We start from the raw sequence: 23,763 nt of genomic DNA on the forward strand, positions 1-23,763 counted from the left end.
AGTTAGTAGCGATATCTTCACACTGATTCCTTTGCTGTCAGTGAGTGGCTAGCCCCTAGGTTGTTGTGTATTGGCATGACTGTAGAAATGAGAATGCTATGGTAACCACAGTCATTAGAACACCCTACTCTGTTAAAGTCTGTTAAATTTATTCTATTTTATGGAGGATAAATTGTTAACTGACTATGGAATTGTAGACAAAGTTCACTTTACAAAGAAGGAAATGACATGTAAATTGGTGCCGAAAGAGAAAATACTGCGCTTTCAAATACAGTTTACCTACATTATACAAGTTTAGAGGCTCTCACTGAGTTTAGAGGCTCACACTGACTAGCGCTCTTTGCAAACTGAGAAGGTGGATAGCTCTAAACTTAGATCTAGGGTAGCTGGGTCGCTAAAGTGCAGGGTTGGTTACTGTGACATAAACTGGTTTAATTTTTGACGTCCTACTCCCAAAAGTCTTTTAATTGTCAGTGTTTGCCTTTCATCTAAGTCCAATGTGGATTGATTTAGTTTCAGTCTGTGACTGATGGGATATTATTTGATTCTCTGTCAGGCGTGACAGGAAGCATCTATCGTTTGATTTCATCAATCTCAACTCAACGTCCAGTTGGTTCATTGAACACCCTCCAGAGGAGAAGCTCTTAGAGGTGGTGGCCGTCTCCCAGCTGGAGAGAGATACCGTTCTGGTCTGCTTCGGCAGTAAGTGACTATTCTGTCCTCTGATTAATTTTTAAATAATTTGCTAAAAACCATTTCACTTTAACACTCCACCTAAATGATTTTGTCAGTCTCTCATCTGTTGCTTCAGTGACACATTCAGTGAGTTTGTCAGTTAAGTGGCGTGTGTATGTCACATGTGTCTCCCACATCAATTGTTTGTCAGTTAAGTGGCGTGTGTATGTCACATGTCTGTCCCACATCAGTTGTTTGTCAGTTAAGTGGCGTGTGTATGTCACATGTCTGTCCCACATCAGTTGTTTGTCAGTTAAGTGGCGTGTGTAAGTCACATGTCTGTCCCACATCAGTTGTTTGTCAGTTAAGTGGCGTGTGTATGTCACATGTCTGTCCCACATCAGTTGTTTGTCAGTTAAGTGGCGTGTGTATGTCACATGTCTGTCCCACATCAGTTGTTTGTCAGTTAAGTGACGTGTGTAAGTCACATGTCTGTCCCACATCAGTTGTTTGTCAGTTAATTGGCGTGTGTAAGTCACATGTCTGTCCCACATCAGTTGTTTGTCAGTTAATTGGCGTGGGTATGTCACATGTCTGTCCCACGTCAGTTGTTTGTCAGTTAAGTGGCGTGTGTATGTCACATGTCTGTCCCACATCAGTTGTTTGTCAGTTAATTGGCGTGTGTATGTCACATGTCTGTCCCACATCAGTTGTTTGCCAGTTAAGTGGCGTGTGTAAGTCACATGTCTGTCCCACATCAGTTGTTTGTCAGTTAATTGGCGTGTGTAAGTCACATGTCTGTCCCACATCAGTTGTTTGTCAGTTAATTGGCGTGTGTAAGTCACATGTCTGTCCCACATCAGTTGTTTGTCAGTTAATTGGCGTGTGTAAGTCACATGTCTGTCCCACATCAGTTGTTTGTCAGTTAAGTGGCGTGTGTATGTCACATGTCTGTCCCACATCAGTTGTTTGTCAGTTAATTGGCGTGGGTATGTCACATGTCTGTCCCACATCAGTTGTTTGTCAGTTAATTGGCGTGTGTATGTCACATGTCTGTCCCACATCAGTTGTTTGTCAGTTAATTGGCGTGGGTATGTCACATGTCTGTCCCACATCAGTTGTTTGTCAGTTAATTGGCGTGTGTGTGTCACATGTCTGTCCCACATCAGTTGTTTGTCAGTTAATTGGCGTGTGTAAGTCACATGTCTGTCCCACATCAGTTGTTTGTCAGTTAATTGGCGTGTGTGTGTCACATGTCTGTCCCACATCAGTTGTTTGTCAGTTAATTGGCGTGGGTATGTCTATCCCACATCAGTTGCTCATCCATTCTGTGACACACGCCAGTATCATACCAGTTCACAATCAGCATTTGTATGCCTGCTGTGTAAAGTTATAGAGAAAGCTGTAAACAAAATAAGTGAATGCTTACAAAGTATACATCTAAGAAGAATTCCTGGTTGTCAATCGTAATCTGATCATCATCTGTGGCAAATTATCAAGCTAGCCTATGTTTTCTGTATAAGCTTTGAATCAGTGAGCTTCTACATCAAACATGACAAACTGTTCCTCTAGTTGTTATGCAATGTCAGTCCATCGTCCTCCCTGCCAAAGCAAACTTGTACTGCAAGGACCTCTTCGAGTCTAAACGTTGCCAACCATTTCTAAGATACTGTGGAGCCTAAAACCATGAAACACTTCATACATACCTCAAAATCATTCCTCACACATACCTCATACATACCTCATACAAACCTTATACATACTCCAAAAACTGGACAATGGTCATCCTCCTTGTTACACACGCAAGTTGTAGTTTTGATAAAGACTGTCATCCATGCCTCTAAATTATCTTTCTATTTCTCGACTTAACCAGGTGATGTAAAAGTGGTCAACCTCAACGGTCGGCCTAAACCCTGCAGGAGGTTGGCAACGGAGCTTCATTTTGATTTCCAGGTGGAAAACTTGGTAGTGTTACAGGATAGTGTGCTAGCATTCTACAAACATGGTATGCAAGGAAGAAGTTTTAGGAGTAATGAGGTGAGTCTTTTCATGTTTTTTGCAAACTTCTAAACAGCAATAATGGTGCAAAGACCTCTTCTCAATCTTAAACCCACCCTCCCTCCCTCACCCCCATATCCGGCCTCGGAAAACTTCCTGCACCCCTAGCCGACATAAGAGGATAATGTAAGTATACTTTGGATGGAAGTGACTTTTCGATGGTCACAATGTACAACAAAAAACTAGATGGACATTCAAGAAGTCAGAAGGAAATGAAAGAATCATGGACTTTTTGTATTTAGATATTTGAGAGATGTTGAGGGAGAGGATGGGAACTTTTCTACATAGTGTACATTATCCTGGACTGCGAACGTCACTTGAATTTGCTCCATTTTACGGCGGGTAGAATTCAGCTTTATTCCTAAATAATTTGCTATTTCCTTGTATACAAACAGTGAGGTGGCAACAACATGGTTTTGTATTGACATTGTCAGAAGATCTGATCTCAGTATCTATCTCTTGTAGCTGGGGGAGGAAGAAAGGGGGGCAAGGAAAGGGGCAGAAAGGGGGCAAGGAAAGGGGTCTAAGGACCAATGTCAACTATGGGTGAATAGCTGTCATTTGTCATTGCTTCAGACTTAGCACACTGGTGACTGGATCTGTGAACCTAAGAGAAAAAGGGGCGTTTGATGGCAGTACTCATTACGTAGGGATTGTACTCCGCCTTTCCCCTCTCGCCGTCCCAATACCCCTTTCCTCTCCTTCCCCATATTATCCCACTAATTGATTCCCTAAAAAGAATGTTTTTATTCTGCTGCTTATGTGGATTTTTGGTTCAGATGGTTAGTTCTCATGGAAGATCTTACACTAACGTGCTTAAATCAACGTAGAGTTCATACATTTGATTCTCCATACGGCCATATGTGAAGAGGATGGCTTTCAATTGCTTTAATTTTGTCGATCACCTTTTGACCCTCTCCACAGGTGACTCAAGAGATCTGTGATAACAGTAAGCTGTTCTCCTTGCTGGGATCGGACAAACTGATCGTTTTGAAGAGCTATCCGACCGACGACCCCACGGCCCCCTGCAACCTTTATCTGTTAACAGGCCATGTCAACATGATGTGATGAGACAATGAGCAATTTGAGGGAGTTGTTTAAACTGATCCATTCTGGACCAGCTCCAGACTGCAAAGCAGGATGTTTTGTAGCTGTGGGATCAAAACTTGATTGCCGTCGGCTTTGTAATCATTTATGAGTTGTGATATAATCGACTACTCGGAAGGCCACAAGTGCTTCTGGAAATTGGGATGCTACCCACTTCACGATCGTTTTATCCAATACAATACTTTACTTGAGCACCAGATCCCAAGCCTGTCATCGTCTTAAATGAGCCAACCATTAAAAGTTGTTCAATAAGTGAAGCAGTTATGGATGGAGAGTGTCTCTCATCGGATTCAAGCCTGTCTTTAGTGATCCCAAACCGGATCAACGTTTGTGGTACTGTTTAAACAATGCATGCTGAAGCAACGCGCACCGCAAGGAGTAACAAATAAATCTGTATACCGTCGCCAACGATGGTCGGAGGCCGATTTATTAATGTGTATACATATTGAAAAACTGCATGCTGTAGTCACAAAGTTATTATGAAATATATAGAAAGTACTGTATTCTACAGGGATATTGCACTGTTGTTTGTCACCTACAGGCTCATAAGGGTATAAACTCTACAAGGTATTAAGGCTGAAAAATATTGAAGGAAATGGGGCCATCTTGATTGCAAGTGGTCAGTTCACTGAGAAAAACTAAGAGGTATATACGATATTTCGTCCCTTTAAAATGTGTGTGCAACTACTTCTACATGTAACATGAACATAGTCAGAACTCTTTGTTAGTTAGGTTAGGGTTTTTAAGTTTACTTGCTGAGAGTAAGATTGAGAAATTTCCCAGGGAAAGTAGGACGTCTACCATCTCTCAACGTCGTCTTGGAAAGGTCGCTGATGGAGTGATTAATTGCAGAACGACAGTTAACGATACACTCGGTTTGAGGTGTAGTTATGGTTCAGATGCAATGCTCTAGTTTTGACCAAATGTGAAGCAGTCAATTGTGTAGATTTATCAATCTATCAAATAAAGTTAATAGGTTCAGGAGATGTGTTCAACTTGGTTTATGAAAAAGGGGTTGTTGTTGTTGTTGTTGCCTCAAATAGGTAAATGTCCGCCACGTGGATTGCCGATTGAATATGTGCATTGTCACACTATATCTGGGTTGTGAATGCTCAATGTATACTGGAGAAGAAGAATAAAATGCCCAACAGCACAAATGTATATGTTTATTGGTTAGATTGAGAGAATTTAGTGAAGTTATATAAATGTTTCTAAATCAGATCGTTGAAAAATGTGAAATAAGCGACGGAAGAAGATTGATTGATTGATTATGCAAATGTGGTGGTAGCGGTTAAATGCAGATAGGAAGCGTGGCTGTCATTATATCCAATTGGAAAGTTAATATAGCAAAATATTTGGTTGATTTTCTGGTTACAACAAATTGTCTGATATGATGCCTGCGTTAATAGGCTACAACAAGCATGAATATTTTCATATACGCTTTGATACAGTAACTTACAAAAGGCCTGGTATTTGCCAGCAATCTTAGCATCAGAACACTTCAATGGTTATATTAGTTGTGATAAAATGCTAAAAAGTTTGTTTTGCAATGATAGCCTCCTCCCTCTCCTTATCAAAATCCTTTTCAGCTCAATCAGGGTATATTTGACTTTAAAGTTTCTGCTTGCCTACTTGTTGCTACTAAAAGTAATTAACTTCAGTGTGTAAAGGTCATATTATTACTGTGTTAATGTCAGCAGGGTGTCATAGAATGCTTCTGGTAAACCTATATTTTTCTTGCTGAGGGTTTAGCTTCACATGCAGTAGGTTCTCTCATTGGGTTGTGAATTTGATCAAATTGATTAACTTTTCTCTATGGGTAGGTTTTAAGTTTCGGTACTTTTCTTTTAGCAGAATGTACTAAGATTAAGGTGTTGCTGTTAACTGAAAGTAAAAGGGTTGGACACTTCATTGTAAGGAACCAATTCCATGTCAGCATTGGAATGAACATACGATATCATTGTTGTTATAATTGCATACCAATTCACTGGCTGCTTTCCTGCAGCCATGTCGAGCCGTTGATTTTTGTTGACCCTAAAATGTTACATTAACAAAACAGGAAGTGTATCATCAAAGTGTAGGATGTTGATATATAATTTGAAAACAAAGAACAGTTGGGGAACAAAAAAGGTTAAAGGTTGATGGAGAGGGGGGGATGCTTGGAAGGACAAACATACATAACACTTGTAGAGTAATTCCAAATGGACACCAGAGATGGTAGCAGGTTCTTGTCATGTAGGATTATATAAATCAAACTGGTACATTCATACCCTCTATCCAAATTTGTTTTAGGGAGTAACCTCTGCCTCTTTTTCTCACCTCTCTGTTGTCATACATGAAGGTGCGCACAAATGTCTTAGTAATCACAGTCGTACAATTAAGTTATTTTAGATTTGACCACCTGTCGTTGCACATGTACGTTGTCTGAAGCATAGTATCCTCCTCACTGAAAACGATTGATCAAATTTGTTTATATAAATGTAAGGTAATAATGTCGGCACTGCAGTACAATCTATAATTGATTAGTTTATCATTAATTATCAGTCTTATCTCTGTCACCCACCACACAGTGAACAAATTAATTGCATGCTGAAATAAACTGATAGTAATATCATTCAACTATATAGTTTACAGGGCCTCAAACAATGCAAGTTTGTTTGTCAGTGAATGTGAGAAACTTTTATAGACAGCTAAAGAATAAAAATAGGCCCGTTGTGATGGTAACGAAAAAGACTACTATCTGTTAGAAAAGCTCCTTTTTTATTGTTTCCTATTTCAATTTTGAAGCAGAGGAGGCTGCAAACCAACTTTTTCCCAAGAGTGTTCATATCTTTGATATTTGAATTTCATGATGCGGATACACCTGCGATATTATTTTTGTAGCTAGAATATATTTTGAAAGAAGTGTGGTAATGAGAGGGTTAAGTCTCTCCTTACAGCTTCTTCCTTATTTCTATTGATGAGAAAGAGAAATAATTAAGATATGAAGGGGTTTGTTTGGTGTTTAGGTACTCTCGTTTTTGAAAAGGTGTTATGTTGCAATTTAGGATTGGTTTCTTGGAAATGATACTTGTTTCAAACGTGGGTTTCAAAATTTAGTCCATGCACCGTCTTCTAAGAGTTTTCTATGTTTTGTACTTGTATTGCCAGAGAGGGGGTGGGAGTTAGGGGTGGGGAAGGGGTGTTTTCAATACTTTATTTGCAACTTGTTTGTCTTCAGATTTTTGTGCATATTTCTGAGTAATCTGGACTAAAAATGTCATAACTTCAAAATCTCCCCCACCCCCCACCCCCCTCCCAAAAAAAGGGGGAAAAGGGACTAACCATCAAACATTTGATGCCATGGCAGCACTTTAAAAGTTTCGTTAAGCTATTAGGTAAAGTGAGACCAAAGCAGGTATACCCGGTTGGTCCTTGCTGCATCTTAATTTCCTGAGAGCTGATGGTTTTGCTTTTCTATGTTCAATGGTTGTTTTAATCTCACATGCTGCATCAAAAGATAATTTCTTATTTTATACCCTTTGCCAATCTACTTCTTGATCTTCAGTATTACCCTCTATGTCGTCTGTGTGTATGTCTTTATTTCTGTCAGTGCGTTCACATCGATCTATGATGATCTATGATGATGGAGACAAGAAATGAAATTAAAAAGACAAAAATGGATTGAAATGTTGTCTGTCCAAAGGTGAGACAGGTGAACATGTTTCCATTTGCAGGAAAAAATGAAACCGACGGAAAGATTTTCCATGAATAAATGGCTGAACATGTTCAGTAGTTATTGGGACACAGGAGGCAAATATGCTAATCCTAATAAATATGGTGGTTGTGTTTCTTTGAAATGTCTAATAATTAATTAAGTACATCATTAAACACATTGCTTTCACATGTTCCCTTCAAAACACCAAAGCTTCAGCCTCTGCAAAATGATTAATTTTCTGGTTTATGTTGAAGAACCTGTGTATATGTAGAAAGTCACTACTAACTCTATTTATGAAGGTTTTATTAGGTATGGAGGGGGAAAAATGTAAACTATTAACTGCAATATGGCATTATAGCACCAATCGAACGGTTGGTGGTAGTAAAGGTTAAGAATATTACTCACTGTGATGAAATATATATAAATACAGAATATTAATTCACTGTATAGTGATCAGTGATTTGGGAAATGGGTTGAACTAAACAAAAAGAAAAAAGCAATCGCGTTTTCTGAAAGTATTTAGATACTGTCTACCTTGCAGTCTTGAAACCCAAATGCAAGTATCTAGAAATTGTTAACCATTGTGGATGAAACTTTGAAAAACTTAAAAAAGAAAAAAAAAAAGGAAGGAAGAACTGTACTAAAAAATGAAATAATTTCTATAGATAGTTTAATACTGAAGTACTACATGATGCAAGTATTGAGTATTAAATTGGGCCACTGATAAAGAGATTTATTTTTTGAGACAAATTTCAAACCTTTAGTGAGTTACAGTGATATGGTGCTAGCAAAACTGTATAGTGTAAAACAGAGCAGTCATTATTATGGTTTGTCTGACTAGCCTCGGCAAATTATTTCAAATCTAAAAGCGTAAAAAAGTAAGATTTCTTTAAAGGGAAATGTCTCCCAGGATCTCTGGAATGCATGGATGAGCACACAGTTTGTGCTTGTATGTTTCTTAAGTTTTTTGGCTAAAAGGGGTGAGTTATCTACTTTGAACCCTGCTTACTATCAAGGGGAGATACTCTTTGTCCCTTTTTTTCCCTTTAAGATGGTCCTGGAAGTTTTTTAAGTTTTGTTGTGTCACTTTCTCCTCTTTACAATACTCATTTGTGTTTGCAATACCATAACCTCAGTTTGTAATGTTTTTGTACAGAAAAAAAAATTTAAGCTGTAAATCACAATTTTTCTTTTTGAAAACCACAGTATATATGGGGTTCTTTTCACATTTTTACCCAAACTTTTTTGTTTACCAAGGTGGCTTCAGTTTATGTATACGATGCCAGATAATCTATTTAATTGTAACTTGTGCCCGAAGAAAAAAAAGGCCTGCGAAAAGGGTCTCTGTTTTTCTGTGTCAAGTTAGACGTGTCAGTTAACACGCACACATAAGTCACATTCTCCATGAAAGTACAACATTAATTATAGGACATTTTGGTCAAAAAAAAAAGAAAAAATTACAAAAGAACAGGAAATACATTGTCACATGACTGACATGTCAATCCTGAACAAAGACCGAAGGAGAGCATAAATTTGTCGTAGTTATAATGGGTGGATAGCCTTAGTAAAGAAACTTCCTAAAAAACAGAACAAGAAAGTTTTTATGTCAGTCAGCATTCTCGGAAGAAAAGGGAAGAATATTTAGGTGACTCTACAACTTTTCAAAGAAGTTTTATACAGAGACAGGCATGAAATTGAAACGAAAGATGAAAGCTATCAGTTTTATTTCTCGCTCCTCTGTTGTACTTTCCTGTTCTGTCAGAGAAAAAACACCATCTGCAAATGGGATCTAAAAACTGAAGAGGTCAAAATCATCGCTGTACTTAAAAGACAAAATTAAAAAAAAACTGTTAGCAAACTGCTTATCTGCTACAGAGCCTGTGTATTAAAGAGAATGTGTAAAAGCAAGTGGGCCTGACGTTACAATACATGTTACGCTTCGTCTTAAAGGCGAAGTAACAATGAAAAAGGGTCAGTTTTCATGGACGGATTGGGATAAAAAAAGTTTAGTACATTCATTCAAAAAATAAAATAAATGTTTCATGATTGTTTTATCAGGTCTTCTTTGCAAAGTTCCTCTCAAGTTTACAAAGTGATTAAAGAAGTTAAAAGTACTTTAGGTTAATTCATTACCATTGAAAGAAAATGGAACACTACTGTACAACAGGCTGAGATAACTTTGCTATATTACAAATACAAACCATGTATATAGATACAGGATGTTACCCTTATGTTTACAGGGGGGGGGAGGGGGTTTCTCCAGTTGAATTGCAGAGATTAGATACCTCTGTGGATTTGGCATTCAAGAATATTTGATGAAGTCCACATATTTCCTAATTTTGGTGAACTTATAGTTACAGATGAAGGGAATGTTATGCTGCAGTCTTCTCTGAGACAAGTTTCACATATCTTATCCTTTAAATGTTGGTGTTTGCATAGATAAACAGGACAGTTGCCAACATATTGCAAAGCAGAGCAAATAGCACTGTTGGTGGGGGGGGGTGGTGCAGTGTGGGGGAGAGGGGCAAGAGTGGACTGGAATATGATATCGCTCATGTAGGTCAGGTGGCTCAAGTGCTTACATGGTTTCCATTAATTTTGAATTGGTACTAAACAAGTTTAATGTATTGAATGTTATCTGGAAATCTGATGAAACTTTCAGAACAAAGTTTGAAGATTACCAATGCTTATCAGTATTCTGCTATAAACTTGATTTGTGGTAAATGATGTAATGTGTGGTCAGAGGAATATAATCTTAGTATGGAATACCACTGTAGGACACATACATGGTGGCTGGATACAAACCTGTACCTCTTTTAGAGGGATGGGGGGGTGGGAGGGGGGCTAAAAGAGCAAATAATACGAGATACCATTGAATTTCTAATGTAAAGGCAATGAATGAATGTAAAAATCCAGTTTTTATCTGTTTAAGATGTCTTCTTTCAAGTGATATTTATTTGACACAGTAAGTACTGAACATGTATGTATTTATTATGGACAATATAAGTAATAACAAAAATATGTGCATTTGAATTCTACAGATGTGTAACGGACACATGTCGTATAGAATTAAAAAAAAAAAAGTGTTACAGAGAAAGTACGTTTGTATCAGTATACTTTCCCGACCTGCAATGGAACTGTGTAAATAAATCGTTGTCACGAATTTGAAACCTTGTATCGTTTTTGTTGTGTTTGGTTAAACATTTCTGAAGTTTATTGATAACTGCAGACCCCGTCCCCCCCCCCCCCCTCAATAAAGTTTTATACACCAAGTATTTGAAGTATGTCATACTGATTGGTAAAATGTAAGATTAAGTTTAAGTTAAAATAAAAAAAAGTATAGAGCAAAGTACACACAAGCACACTGTTTTATTGAAGAGTTTCAATATATTTGGTATTAAGTCCATGATCTGACATCTGTGTATGTTGTTGCTGTCACTACAATATTATACAAATAATGAATGGTTATGAGTGCAATAGTGCAAATATTTCATGAGTTGAAAGATGGAATGTTCCATTCAACGAGGCGCAGCCGAGTTGAATGGAACAAATTACATCTTTCAACGAATGAAATATTTGCACTATTGCACGAATGGAAACCATTCATTATTTGTTTTATACAACACCTTCAAATTTGGATATAATTGGATGTAAAATGCACTCATGCAACAGATTGTTTTGAACAGACAGGTTTCTCTGCTCTCTTACCATTGAAAAAAGTGCTATCAAAAAAGTATAACGCATGGTTCTATCATCATAGCGTGCAATAGAGCGGATTTTGCATGCAATCGACGAGCAATTGACCAATCAAATGGCCGGAATATAATTAGGTATTGTATAATATATGAATAACACATGAAATATTAACTCTGTAGTGATTATTGCAAGAGATGAAAATTCTTGTCCAATGAGCTATATTATTCTACAGAACTATATCCCCAACAATATATCAATATGTGTCATGTGACATATCTCAGTGCATGACCAACTAAACTCAAGTCAGCATAATGAAGCACATTAGTCAGCATAATGAAGCACTTAGTGAGTGTTAGGTCAATGGTTAACGCCGGTGCCTTTCCATCATAAGGTCCCAAGTTCGAGTCACTCCAAGATTAATGTATGTCGTCCAGTTACAGAGTTGTTGACAATTGACAATTCATAATAATGGACATTAAATATGAATCTATGAGACTGACTTCGGTCAACTTGCGGCTTTGATAAGCCAATGAGGCTTCTTCGCGAGTTCCTGCTTGCAGGAGGATCTAAAATACGTACAAATACATACATATCCCAAAGCTAGACCTTATCACTATTCTGCTTGTGATGAGCTGAACTCATGGGTTGTGTGCTAATGTAGTTGTACGGTCAGTTTGATTCATGAGCCCTTTGTTTAAAGGGGGTTACTTCTCAAAAAATATAACTGGTATTGAAAGGTGTAACCCGGGTGAAAGTGACGGAGTGGGCAAAATTCATCTCGCAGGAAGCAGGGAAAGGTTTGTACCTAGTTCACTTGCCACAGCCCTTAAGAATTTACCTACACCTGTGATAAATATAGACATGACATTGTATGGGACATGAAGGATCTACATGTTCTCCATCTGATTAGTTGAAATATCCTGTCACAAGTCGGAGTTTTATACAGACTCATCAAAGTATACAGATGTCTTCCATTAATATATGCTAGCGTTCTGCTGGCTGTGTTCAATGATGGGATTCTTGAAAGTATCACAGGCCACAGAAATCTTGTTTCAGGCAGCATGCAGTGTACACCTTACCTACTGCTGGTCTATGACATATCAGAAATAAGTTTGTGCCTTGAAGAGACTCAGGGATCCATACAGAGAGAAGAAACTCAGGGATCCATACAGAATAATAAAGTTAACAGGACATTAGACATCATTTACAAAGATCTCATCTCAATTTTCAAAAACTCATTTTTTAGTCGGTCTCATCACAACCATTCCTTAGATCATGCGATTCTTTAGATTAGTGTCCTCCATCTTTGAGGCTCACCTTCTGACAGCTTTGAGGTACCAGTACCTCACAGCCATGCAGTAGTACCTCCATAGATAGTAAGGTTCAGTACCTTACAGCCATCCAGTAATACCTCCATTAATACTAACGTTCAGTACCTCACAGCAATGCAGTAATACCTCCATAGATAGTAAGGTTCAGTACCTCACAGCCATCCAGTAGTACCTCCATAAATACTAAGGTCAACTTGATTCAGATACACTGTCTGCCTGATCTAGACCAACCAGTTTGATACTAGTGTCCCATAATCTCTTTGCGACTTGGTCCTCTTTTCCAAGAGCACTGCATTCCTTGGGTTTACAATCACTAGCAGAAGCAAAACAGAAATAGAGAAAAAAACAGCTGAGAGATGATAACATGTTCCCCTATCACAAATTTAAATGTCATGTCTTGCCAATCTGTGACACTATAATAGTAATAATTACTCAAATGTATCCATGACAACTGTTTGTCATATCCTGGCATTTTACTTTATTTCCTAAAAAATCTTAAAGCATTTAAATATCATGCTGTTGTGGCATATTCTACTATTTACAGCTTTCACCATTGCAAGAAAGTCCAGTCAATCTAATATAGACAACAACCAGGTGTTAGGTCATGAAAGGAATTAAATTCAGGCAAAAGATAATTCCAATTGCTGCCACCACTTTCAGGCTGTAACTTTCACACAAATGTATACTATTCCCAGTTTTGTTTACATGGGAATAGCAGAGAAATTTCATATTTTCAATTTTGGGAAGGATGTAATTATGAAAATACGCAGCTGTTGTAATAACTATAAATATATCATCAATTCGACAAGGGACCCACCCTACATACTTCTTCTGTACCTTCCAATGACTTGGTAAATGAGTTGCATGAATATGTGGAAATGTAAAATGAGCGAGTCAACAAATAACCTCGCTTTTTCAATTAAATCATTAAAACTTCCATTTTTGGGCTAACTTTCTTCCATTTTGTTTTTTGCATCAGTAAAAGCCTTACATGATGACATAAGTAAGAATCCCATACAACACGAGGAAAATCTAATATGAAATGAGAACCTCGAAGAATAAGGGAGAATCCCCACATGAGGGAAGAACATGACATGACAAAATCTTCTTCTGCCACGAGAAGTCCCTATGACATAACAGGAACCACATATAACATTAAGGAGAGCCACATGTGACATGAGAATTCAACCCATCATAAGAATCCCATACAACATGTGGGAAATCCCATATGACATGAGAATCTCAAAAGATAGAGGAAAATCTAAAATGACATGAGAACCTCAAAGAATAAGGGAGAATCCCTACATGAGGGGAGAACATGACATGAGAAAAATCTCAATATATCATGAGAAGTCCCTATGACATAACAGGTACTACATATAACATTAAGGAGGACCACATGTGACATGAGAATCCAACTCTTCATAAGAATCCCATACAACATGTGGGAAATCCCATATGACATGTGAATCTCAAAAGACAGGGGAGAATCTAACATGATGAGAAGAATCTCCATATGACATGAGAAGTCCCTATGGCAAAACAGGAACCACATATAACATTAAGGAGAGCCATATGTGATATTAGAATCCAACTCATTGTAAGAACCCCATACAACATGAGAAATCTTCACACAAAAAAAAGGACCAAAATAATCACCTGAAATAAAGCCCAGAAGTACTTTCTAGGTCTTCGGAGATAGCACAGTGAATGGTTGTTTGTGCTCCCTGTTTAGGTGACTTTACAAACAGCCAGAATATGGGTCCTAAGATGGTCATTGAAAAGCCAGATTTGTGGAAGCCAGTGTAGCGCCCAATCTCTGTATTGACAATGCCTGGATGGACTGCATTGGCTGTAACACCAGTTCCTGTGTGGAGGAAACAAAATTATTATAATTGTTGGGTGAAAAGAAGATTAAATTGATATTCCACAACTAATAGCAGGTGATGTATCAAAATGAAGTCATGTAAAGGAAGGATTACAAGATGAGTGAACTGAAAATACCATCCTGACATTTTGAAGGAAACCAGGAAAAACGGATGAATAAGCGCAATACAAGCGATTCTTTCCTTCTTTGAAGAAAAACTACGAGGGAAGGAGAGAGGTAGTTGCAGAGGCAGTATGAGTACATCGATGTTTTAGTTGTATAATGGCAAGACAAAGTGCAGTTCTAATATTTTAAGATGTTATACTGAAAAAGAGGATAAAATCTTTGGAGGTGTGTAGTAATGAACTATTTCCATTTTTGGAGATGGGATATCCTTCAAAACAAAATAGAAAAAAAGTACTGTGAGGATTGAAACCATCTAGCAAACAAACTTTAATAACAGACCAAGGCAATATACAGCTTTAAACAATATTCATAGCTTCCATGGAATAATTTATTAATTCACATTTTGTCTACTGGTATCTTTTCCCCATAGCAGGTACTTGTGCTACCTCATAACATAAAGAAGTACATTTTAAAAGTCTCACTATAAGAGGACTTGGGGTGCCGAGAGTGGATCATCAAGTTGGTTGGTTGTCATGCACTGACTCCTTCTTAGGTGAATTTACCTTGAAAGTACATTCGGTCTCCCAGTTTGAGCTTAATATATTGTTGTTCCTCCCCCCTCCCCTATTTCTCATTAAAACTGAAAATACTATGGTTTTAAGTACAAAACCTACTACAGAACTTTGCACATTTGCACAGCAATTTTTTTCTTTGCTAAGCATGACAAATTGCATTTTAGCTTTACAGTACTTTCATAGAGAACGAAGCGTAACTAATTTGTCATCTGTCATTAAAAAAGAAACATTTCATACAGTTGACACCATTACACATCTGTCACAACACCTCTCCACACTACTCAACCAGTGTTGTTTAATATTCTCTCGTCCGTGCATTCATTCTCCTCTGCCTTGATTGACCAACCGTGAACTAACCTTGCAATTCCTTGCTGAGTTCACGATTAAAGAGTACATTAGCTAGTTTACTGTTTGCATAAGCTTCGGCTGTCTGGTAATCCTTCTCGCTGTTCAAATTTTCAAAGTCTATCTTTCCCCTTTCGTGGGCTATCGATGAAACATTGATAATCCGGCTGGGACTAGATGACTGCAACTTAGCTCGGAGAAGATTGGTCAGCAGGAAGTGACCTACAGTATAGTTAATGGAAATAAAGTTGAGAAAACAAAGGTGACTAAAAAAGTTGTTTTAGTGAGTCTGTTTTTGGTATTAATGACACTTTACATATCACATGAATGTTAACCAAATCGCTATCAGAAATACAGCGGTCTATAACATAACGATTTCTCTTGGTAAACTGTGAGCTCATTAAATTTGATAACTGGTACAGTTATTGCATAAACTGAAAACAAACTTAAATGATGACACACATCAATTCAACCAGTGATGTGTAAAACTAATGAGATACTTTGCTGCATTGAGTCAATGATAACAATTTCATCACTGTCAAATACTTAAATTTTCAAGACCATATTTACCTCTAAGGTAAATACTAGATTGATGGTGCTTAAAACTTAATCAGATCATAGTTACAGTCACTGAGACATCACACTTGTAATTTAGGTGATGTATAACATGTTCAGAATGATCAATTTTGCTATCAAATTAGGTTTTCATGCCAGGATAGCAACTGCTATGGAATAAATAGTGTCTAACTGTAGCCAAAACATAACTTTGAGATAAATTGATCGAGATGATGGGATTTGAAATTGTTTACCGACTGCTAAAGTTTTTAAAAATTTAAAGTTAATGGTTTTGTAAAGTGCTTTAGTTTTGAAAATATGTTTAAAAAGATCTCATCTTTGATACTTAAAATCGCAGGAATATAAGTCTAGTTTATTCCATTAAGGAGACTTTGATACCATTCTACTGATGTTCAAAACTAAAAACCCAGTTTAGTGGACGTGATTGAAAATACCTCAAAGAAGTATTTTGATTGGCTGACAACCAGACGTGTGTAAACTTGCCAAAAGAATGGTGGGCAGCATTTCGTTGCTAAATTAGGCTAGCTATGAGTGGTTAAATGATTGCTGATATTTTAATAGATAATCATAGCTACTTCATTTTAACTAGCGATATACAATAGCCTAGGAAAAATTTGTGATTTAAAAAAAAAAAAAAACATGTCATGGGAATGTAAGCGAGCCCCCAAATACACAGTACATTATTTTAATAACTTTATGTAACATGACCAAATATTAAACTATAATGATACCTAAATGGTTGACACCGAACTGCATCTCAAAACCGTCTTCAGTCTTCCAAAACGGACATCTCATAATGCCGGCATTGTTGATGAGTACATGAACTTTGTCTTCCTCTGAAAGAAAATGGATGCTAAAAGAATAGTCCAAGAAAGGTAAAATTTTCTCTGTTTTGTAAAAAAGGAACATTACCTTCAACTTATAGATGACAATACACACCCCTACTCATACAAAGGTGTGTATTAAAGGTGAGACTTTTCATTTCAATTGTCTGATTGAAAGGTTCTTTTTACAAGATTATGTTTTCATACAAAACTGTACACATTTGAAAGAAAAACAACTGTAAGGGACAAAAAGATTGTACACACAAATGTCTCAAAAACCTTTTACAACTAAATTGCATTTAAGTACTGTGAAACCTGGATTATCATGACAAGTTTATAGCATACTGTAGGTTGTCCAGATATGGGGAAAAAATTCCACATTATCAAGTTAGCTATACCACAGTGTAGTTTGCTATGGTAATTGCCTGTAAAATATGTTTTTTATAAGAGTATTTGCTTATATTGCTTTGACATTCACTCTTTGTTTCTTCAAAAAGTCATAAAAATATGTGACAAGTCAAAGCCAAACATTGTTGACTTTTCTGCAGGCCACGGATTAACAATATAGCACAACCACCAAGTTATATGAACTAGTGTATAAAGAAATATCCTTGGCATAAAAAAACCTACCAGAATTTATACGCTCAGCAAATGACCTTACAGATTTCAGAGAAGCCAAGTCTAGGTGTCGAAAATGAATGTCTGTGTTGCCACTTTGTAGTATGATGTCCTTTCGAGCTTTGAGGGCTTTCTTTTCATCTCGACATGCTAAAATGATTCTTCCACCTGAGAGACATGCAGAAACAACATTCTTGGTCATATGGTTGATCTTACTGTTTTCCCACCCCTAGCCCCCCCCCTCCCCTCCTCCCACCTTACTTGATACTTGATAAGTATAAATATACACAGGCACAAGGAAAATAAATACAGAATTTAAATTGATGTTGTTTAATCACTTGGTCTTAACTTTACTGAGCTATAATTCACACCTCCTGGAATGTGCAAATTAATGCCTTTGCAGCACTTATTACTGTAGTTTGTAATTTTGATAACAACTTTCTTCATTCCTTGCAAGAGAACCCACATGCTGAGAAAACTTTATGACACTGATTATACATAACAGCATGTACTGTAAAAGGCTAGATGGCTTACATTAATCAGAAGCATAAATTTATCTGTCTTTATACTCTGTTACAAATTTTCAGACCACAACCTACAAGCAATTGAACTACACTAACGAAGTATCTTTCCAAAGCAATCCTGGTCTTCTTTATTGAAACACTTTTACCTCTCTTTGCAAGATCCAAAGCTGTTTCTTTGCCAATTCCAGTATTTGCACCGGTGATGATGACGGTCCTGCCCTTTAACATGACCTTACATTGACATGTTCCTCCTCCAAAGTGGTCTCTGCATGATTGATCAATAAAAACACATCAACATTTTACTTGAATAGAAATTACCCTTTATGACACTATACAATTACTGTGACTTTAATGTCTTTTTTAAACATTTTCTACATTAAACTGATGGTTGATACCTGACAATAAACTGAGCTACAGAGGCATCTATAAAGCAACCGATCAATGTTCTGGATTCATGTAGAAATGGCAATCATTCTTAGATTTGATAACAAACATTCACGAATATTACGTCTTGTCATGAAAGTAGACAATGGCAGTGGCAATTTCAAGTGTCACTTTTTTCTTGCAAATTAACATATATAAGATATAGGATTTGAACAGAAAGGATACACAAAACCCACATGTTTGTTTTTTCTTAACTGTAAGTTAACCTAGTGATTTTTTTGTCTATCTAATGGTGACCAATATGCTTGAAGACATACTTTCTCCCAGCTATACCCAACAGTCTCATGTCTGTGTATATTCCATAGTATTGGACATACAGTGGTATCTATATGTCATTGATAGGACACAGGCCTATACTCCAAATAAATCTATGCTACTAAACAGCTGTATCAACCCTCATGGGTTAATTTGTGTAAAAAATACTCACTGTACAGATCACAAGGGAATTCTCATCACATGCTAACCTAAACCTGGTAAACTGATATGAGGTAGTTATTTTATAAAATTCTGTCTCAACATTTGATAAATCTAATGATGGTGCACTTACAACATGCTATGAAAAATGGTAAAACAAAGTGTTTGTAATTGTAGTTTAAGCCAAGCCATTCACAGTATGGACGGAAGTTAGAAAGGTATTCAGTTGGGTACATCTTTGCACACTGTTAGTTGACAAAAATGAAGGAATTTCCATTTCTTATATCATTTGGCTGCCAGACCATTAACAGGTAAATAACATTACACATCTCATAAACTGTAATGTCAGCTGGACAAATAGCCAGGACACAATTCCTTCTTGCTTTGGCTATTGGAGGGCAACTAGAGTATGTCCTAAAGAAAATAGCAATGTAAAGGAACTTCTGCACATGTTGTTGTAACTAAAATGCTAAATTACCGAGTTATACAGTATTGCATTGCCGGTTGCTATGCGGTATGGGCAAATTGCTATAAAAGTGCAAAGTTGTGTAGCATCGTACATAAAAACCATGTAGCATTTTACTGTATATGAGACAGCGAGTTCAGAACATTCAAAACTGCTACACAAAAATTTGCAACAGAAAATTATTCTCTAGAACTGTGTACTGTTTGATTAAGATGTGAAGACATGCATTCAATGATGTTTCTTAGAATGAGTTCTCCAGAAGTTACATTGGGAGTAATTACAGGATACCCTGCAATTTTGAAGCAACACCCTTTAAGATGTTTGCTATGACCTATAGGCATCTAGTAATATGCAAAGAAATGTCTAATGTAGTGTGAAGTGAAGCCAGCTACAGTATGGAGCTTTGTGTTGCAGGGTAATCTACAATTAAGCCTGTGAACAGGAATCCAAAATAGGACATGCTCTATATATATATTAAAATCAACGTTTTTTCTTGGATAGGCATACTGACTAATAAAGCCTATGATGCTGCAGGCTATAGAAGCTACTTCTCATTCAACAGTTAAGAATTACAGCTAAATCGTACCATTCTACTCCTTGTATAGTAGTTACGCAAAAATCGAATTCTAAAATTGATTTAAGTAGCATTGACAAAACAATTATTAAAATATGAAGATTTGATTTAGTCGTCACGTTAATGATGCCTTTCCAAGTAACTGATGGACGAAATTGTCACCACTCATGAAGTACATTGCATACCGTATCAAAACCAATGAACCAACGACAGTTCCAGCCAATGAGAGAGGAAGAACTATCCTGGGAGAAAAAACTCGCTTTACAAAATTTTGCATGTTCAGAGCTTCTGGTAAATGATCACGACGTAATACAACCAAAAGTGTTTTTCAGACTGACGAGAGATTTGCGGCCTTAGAATTCGGCCTGCTGAAACTGATGTTTCTAAATCTAAGGCTACTCAAAAGTTACAGTGTATGAGAGTGCATAGCGCATGCGACAGACGAAACGTCTAGTAAATATTGCATAATCAAAACAACACAGTCTTCAAGATTCAGCCGTTCAATAAAATTTGCATCTTTATTCCGGTCACCTGACCAACCAACAATAACATATCTCGGCCATCCTTACTACTGTACATGTATTCGGCACTTATTTGCTAGATAATACAGACGATACACCTATACCAGTAGTGTTCAGTACTACCGTCTGCTAATTTGACTAGACAAAAATTTTGTTAGTCAAAAAACCTTCAGCGGTATGTCTCCGAGAAAACAACAGACGTACCACATAATCAACTAAACAACGTTCGGTCGGCGAATCTGGCATTGTATCAGCAACTACAAATTGTAAATCGAGAACTACACTAACGTTATTCATTCTTTGATGTTGGATTGGACAGGAAGCTGAAAAGCCATGTACTGCTGAGTGTACTATGTACTGAGCTTGGCAAGTTACACAGCCATCCAACCGTTGCTGCATTCAACAGTGCATGGTGGTAGAATAACCCACTCTAGTTTTGTAGTCTCTGGACTATTAAGCTAATGTAACAAACAAACTGTAGCCAGTGATTTTATGAAGTTTAGGCTTGGTATTCTCATTCACTGATAATTTGTTTACCAATCTCTTGTTATGATATTTGTTTATGATTCTGCTTTGGAATGAAAATTAATCAATTTGATGTGTGACAGTAAGTGACCAGCTTTACCTCAGGATGGTTCGTGCCGACACTGCCAAAGTTAAAGCGGGGTTTGAAAATATTGTGGTTCCTGAGGAGCTTACCCGTGGTGGAAAATTTATCAAATGGGAACAGGTAGGTAACAGTTTTGATAGTTTTGATAAGTATCAAATTGTTGTCATTGATGTTGATTTTTCCAGAGCAATGTAACCTTCCATCAAGAATCTGTTCATGTAAAGCATCCTACCGTTAACAAGATCAAGTTTATCTTTGACGAGTTGTACCATTTAATCAGGACTATAGCTAAACAGCTGGTCTTTGTGGCTGTTTTACTACTTAGTGCTTATACAGTTTATTCATACAATAAGTTTATTCATACAATAATTTGTAAGATGCTGTGTTGTCCTCTAGGTCTATAGCTGCCATTTGATTATTCAGAATACTAGCCTACATGAAAGTTCTGAAAATGATAAAAATGTGAAATACCATCTTCATCAAGGTTACATCAGTTAAGTCTTTACTATGGGTCACGTTAAGTACCTGCAGTGAGGAAACCGAAGACACAGTAAGTTCTGCAAGACTGTAGTACTAACATTTCACATTTTGGATTTTTTGTCATTTTGGATCATACACATTTCATATTATATTTCACTTTCTAAAATCTGTGACTCCCTATATTTCTCCTGACCCCCTACCAATCCCCCACCCCCTCCCTCAGCCTTCTCATCCTTTCCCCCTCTTTCTCGGCTTCACTGATCCAATTACTGAAGGAATGAAATTTGTCACAATATCTCAACAAAGCAAATCAAATTTAGCACCACAAGGAGCTGAACAAAAGCAAGCAATGGGATCCCTTACCCACCATAATTGGGTGTTGAGTATATCTCCCTTCTCTCTTTGTAAGGTGGTAGACAGACTATTATAATTAATGTGGAAGCATTCCCTATATTTACATTGTAACTGTAAGGTGTGAAGGTAGACCATCTAGGTATATACTCACATTTGTGGAACACATGTTACAATCCATAACACTTCTCCAAGTCAACAGATATTTAAGTGTACAGTATCTGCAAACTGGGTGTGTCCTGTTTTATATTGCAGTACACAGAAATTTAAAGGGATCGTGGAAGAGTAATATTTTGGCAGTGGGGTTTCTCTGTCTGCACTATATCTATGCTCCTTAAATATGATATTAGAACAATATTCAATCATAGAAACAAAATAATAAATAAAGGGAAAAAAAACATTGTGAAAGCTCAAAGATCTAGTTACCTAGGGCCGAAGAATTCAGAATTGTATATTCTGAAATATATACATGGTAAAATGATCCTACTCCCTGGAAGAGCAATTACATGCAATTTAAAGTACTTACCTTCATAAGTGGTAAAGATACAAATTCATTTATTTTGCATTTCCATTTATAAAAGTTATGCCATTTTGTTGGAGAAGCATTTCATTAGGGCAGGATACCTGTCAGATGTCTCACTTAACTATGTATTAAACAATAATTATCTCTCTGTATGTTGTTCTATCAGCTGTTTATATTCTTGTGTAAAAGTAAGAGGGCCTGACGTTTCGATCCTAACAGATCCTGCTTGTATCGAAACGTCAGGCCTGCTTACTTTTACACATGTATTCTCTTACACAGGCTCTTTAGTGGATAAGCAGTTTGCTAACAGTTTTGTTTTATTTTGTTTATATTATTGTAAACAAGTAATTCCAGAGAGAACATGAACAAGAAAAAGCAGTCCACAGTGGACATAATTCTAAACGGGGGCTGTTCTCAGTTATATAGTATTTGATATATCAGGCCTGTATATATGTACACATGATCCTCAGCCTCTCAGGACATATGTCTGGATCAAATGCTAGACCTGTAGTTATATATGTATACTGTAGCAAACATGTGAGATCCACAAAGTTACAGTGTTTATTTACTAAATGGGAAAGAGTACTTATGTGGCCTTACTGCAATTTAGCATGATTGCTTACAGCTCTAAATTCAATAGAAGTGCAACAGAGTATGTAATATACACTTTCCCATTTATGTAACCAATGTAAATATCTACAGGAGTGCAAACCTTTTGCTAGCTCACATTTAAGTAAGTTTGTAGGATGAAACTACCTTGGAAGTTTGTGTTTATTATTGTTTATGAGCTACCTCACTTACCTGTCTCCCCACAACCTTAGTACTCTCGCTCCACCATGCTTAGAATGAAATGGTAACCGTTTTAGTACTGTACATCCCTCATTCTCATGCTTCCCACCCAAAAGTGTCTAGATGTGTTTTGTCACTATCTTCAATTTTTCTTTGAAACTTGGTATGTTTCGGAATATTTGCTTTATTGTACGAGCTGTTGTATATGTAGCTTAAAACACAATATTCATTTGTGCTGGCAACCAAGGTCTGTAATTGGCTTAATAAATTATGGTTGACGTTGTCACTGTAGTGTCTAACTACCAGCAAATTTCCACATCTCAAAGCTACAGTAAGAACCAGAAGACTCAGTCCCTTGAGAGCTGGATTAACAACTCTTGCAAAGGTTTTCAAAATACAGGGACACTCAATTTAGTTGTTGCTGTTAGTATCTGCAAGCTTTTGTAGAGTTTGTAAGCTGTTGCCCTACATACACTTCATGGAAAAGAAATTGGGTAACAACTAAAGTGCATAGCTTGTACACTTGTCTTTATGATCTATGCTAATGAGGGTGATTTTGTTAGTTTACTTAG

General features: G+C 37.0%; 3 protein-coding genes across 54 annotated transcripts in view; 2 read left to right on the top strand and 1 right to left on the bottom strand.

Annotated features, from left to right (window-relative positions):
- Window positions 1–9,237, top strand: part of LOC139970447 (mitogen-activated protein kinase kinase kinase kinase 3-like) — a 78,273-nt gene extending 69,036 nt beyond the window's left edge. For all 5 annotated transcript variants that reach the window (XM_071976167.1, XM_071976169.1, XM_071976171.1 and 2 more), the window contains 3 exons: window positions 557–702; window positions 2,549–2,712; window positions 3,658–9,237. In XM_071976167.1, coding sequence (XP_071832268.1) covers window positions 557–702; window positions 2,549–2,712; window positions 3,658–3,801 — 454 coding nt within the window. In that variant the 3' untranslated portion in view covers window positions 3,802–9,237. The remainder of the gene's footprint in view (window positions 1–556; window positions 703–2,548; window positions 2,713–3,657) is intronic.
- LOC139970448 (retinol dehydrogenase 13-like) lies at window positions 7,005–20,345 on the bottom strand. Of its 4 annotated transcripts, XR_011794150.1 has the most exons (8): window positions 20,037–20,345; window positions 18,166–18,284; window positions 17,508–17,663; window positions 16,785–16,889; window positions 15,490–15,699; window positions 14,224–14,431; window positions 12,670–12,877; window positions 7,005–12,577 (listed from the first exon to the last, which is right to left on the bottom strand). XR_011794150.1 is itself a non-coding variant. In XM_071976174.1 (7 exons), exons 1-7 carry the CDS (start codon window positions 20,192–20,194, stop codon window positions 12,754–12,756), a joined length of 1,014 nt encoding a protein of 337 aa, XP_071832275.1. In that variant the 5' UTR covers window positions 20,195–20,345; the 3' UTR covers window positions 7,005–12,753. The 4 variants fall into 4 exon arrangements, 3 of the variants coding, with proteins under 3 accessions (XP_071832275.1, XP_071832274.1, XP_071832276.1); XM_071976174.1 differs by having other exon boundaries at window positions 7,005–12,877; window positions 20,103–20,345; XM_071976173.1 differs by having other exon boundaries at window positions 7,005–12,877.
- Window positions 20,346–20,520: 175 nt separating this feature from the next.
- Window positions 20,521–23,763, top strand: part of LOC139970443 (1-phosphatidylinositol 4,5-bisphosphate phosphodiesterase beta-1-like) — a 152,393-nt gene continuing 149,150 nt past the window's right edge. For 21 of the 45 annotated variants that reach the window (XM_071976122.1, XM_071976119.1, XM_071976123.1 and 18 more), the window contains exon 1: window positions 20,523–21,168. In XM_071976122.1, coding sequence (XP_071832223.1) covers window positions 21,070–21,168 — 99 coding nt within the window. In that variant the 5' untranslated portion in view covers window positions 20,523–21,069. Of the gene's footprint in view, window positions 21,169–23,763 lie in introns of all 45 variants that reach the window. The other 24 variants (XM_071976143.1, XM_071976145.1, XM_071976144.1 and 21 more) reach the window with 3 other exon arrangements.

This window comes from Apostichopus japonicus, chromosome 8, assembly GCF_037975245.1.
Source record: "Apostichopus japonicus isolate 1M-3 chromosome 8, ASM3797524v1, whole genome shotgun sequence".
Classification (NCBI taxonomy): Eukaryota; Metazoa; Echinodermata; class Holothuroidea; order Aspidochirotida; family Stichopodidae; genus Apostichopus; species Apostichopus japonicus.

What these genes read in the sequence shown, in the direction of transcription:
- LOC139970448 (XM_071976173.1), bottom strand. Translation starts at nt 20,194, where the DNA reads ATGCAAAATTTTGTAAAGCGAGTTTTTTCTCCCAGGATAGTTCTTCCT. An exon ending in TGCTGAGCGTATAAATTCTG is followed by an intron (nt 16,890 to 17,507) that starts GTAGGTTTTTTT and finishes ATTTTCTTTCAG; the next exon opens with AGGAAGACAAAGTTCATGTA. An exon ending in ACTCAGCAAGGAATTGCAAG is followed by an intron (nt 14,432 to 15,489) that starts GTTAGTTCACGG and finishes TCCTCCACACAG; the next exon opens with GAACTGGTGTTACAGCCAAT.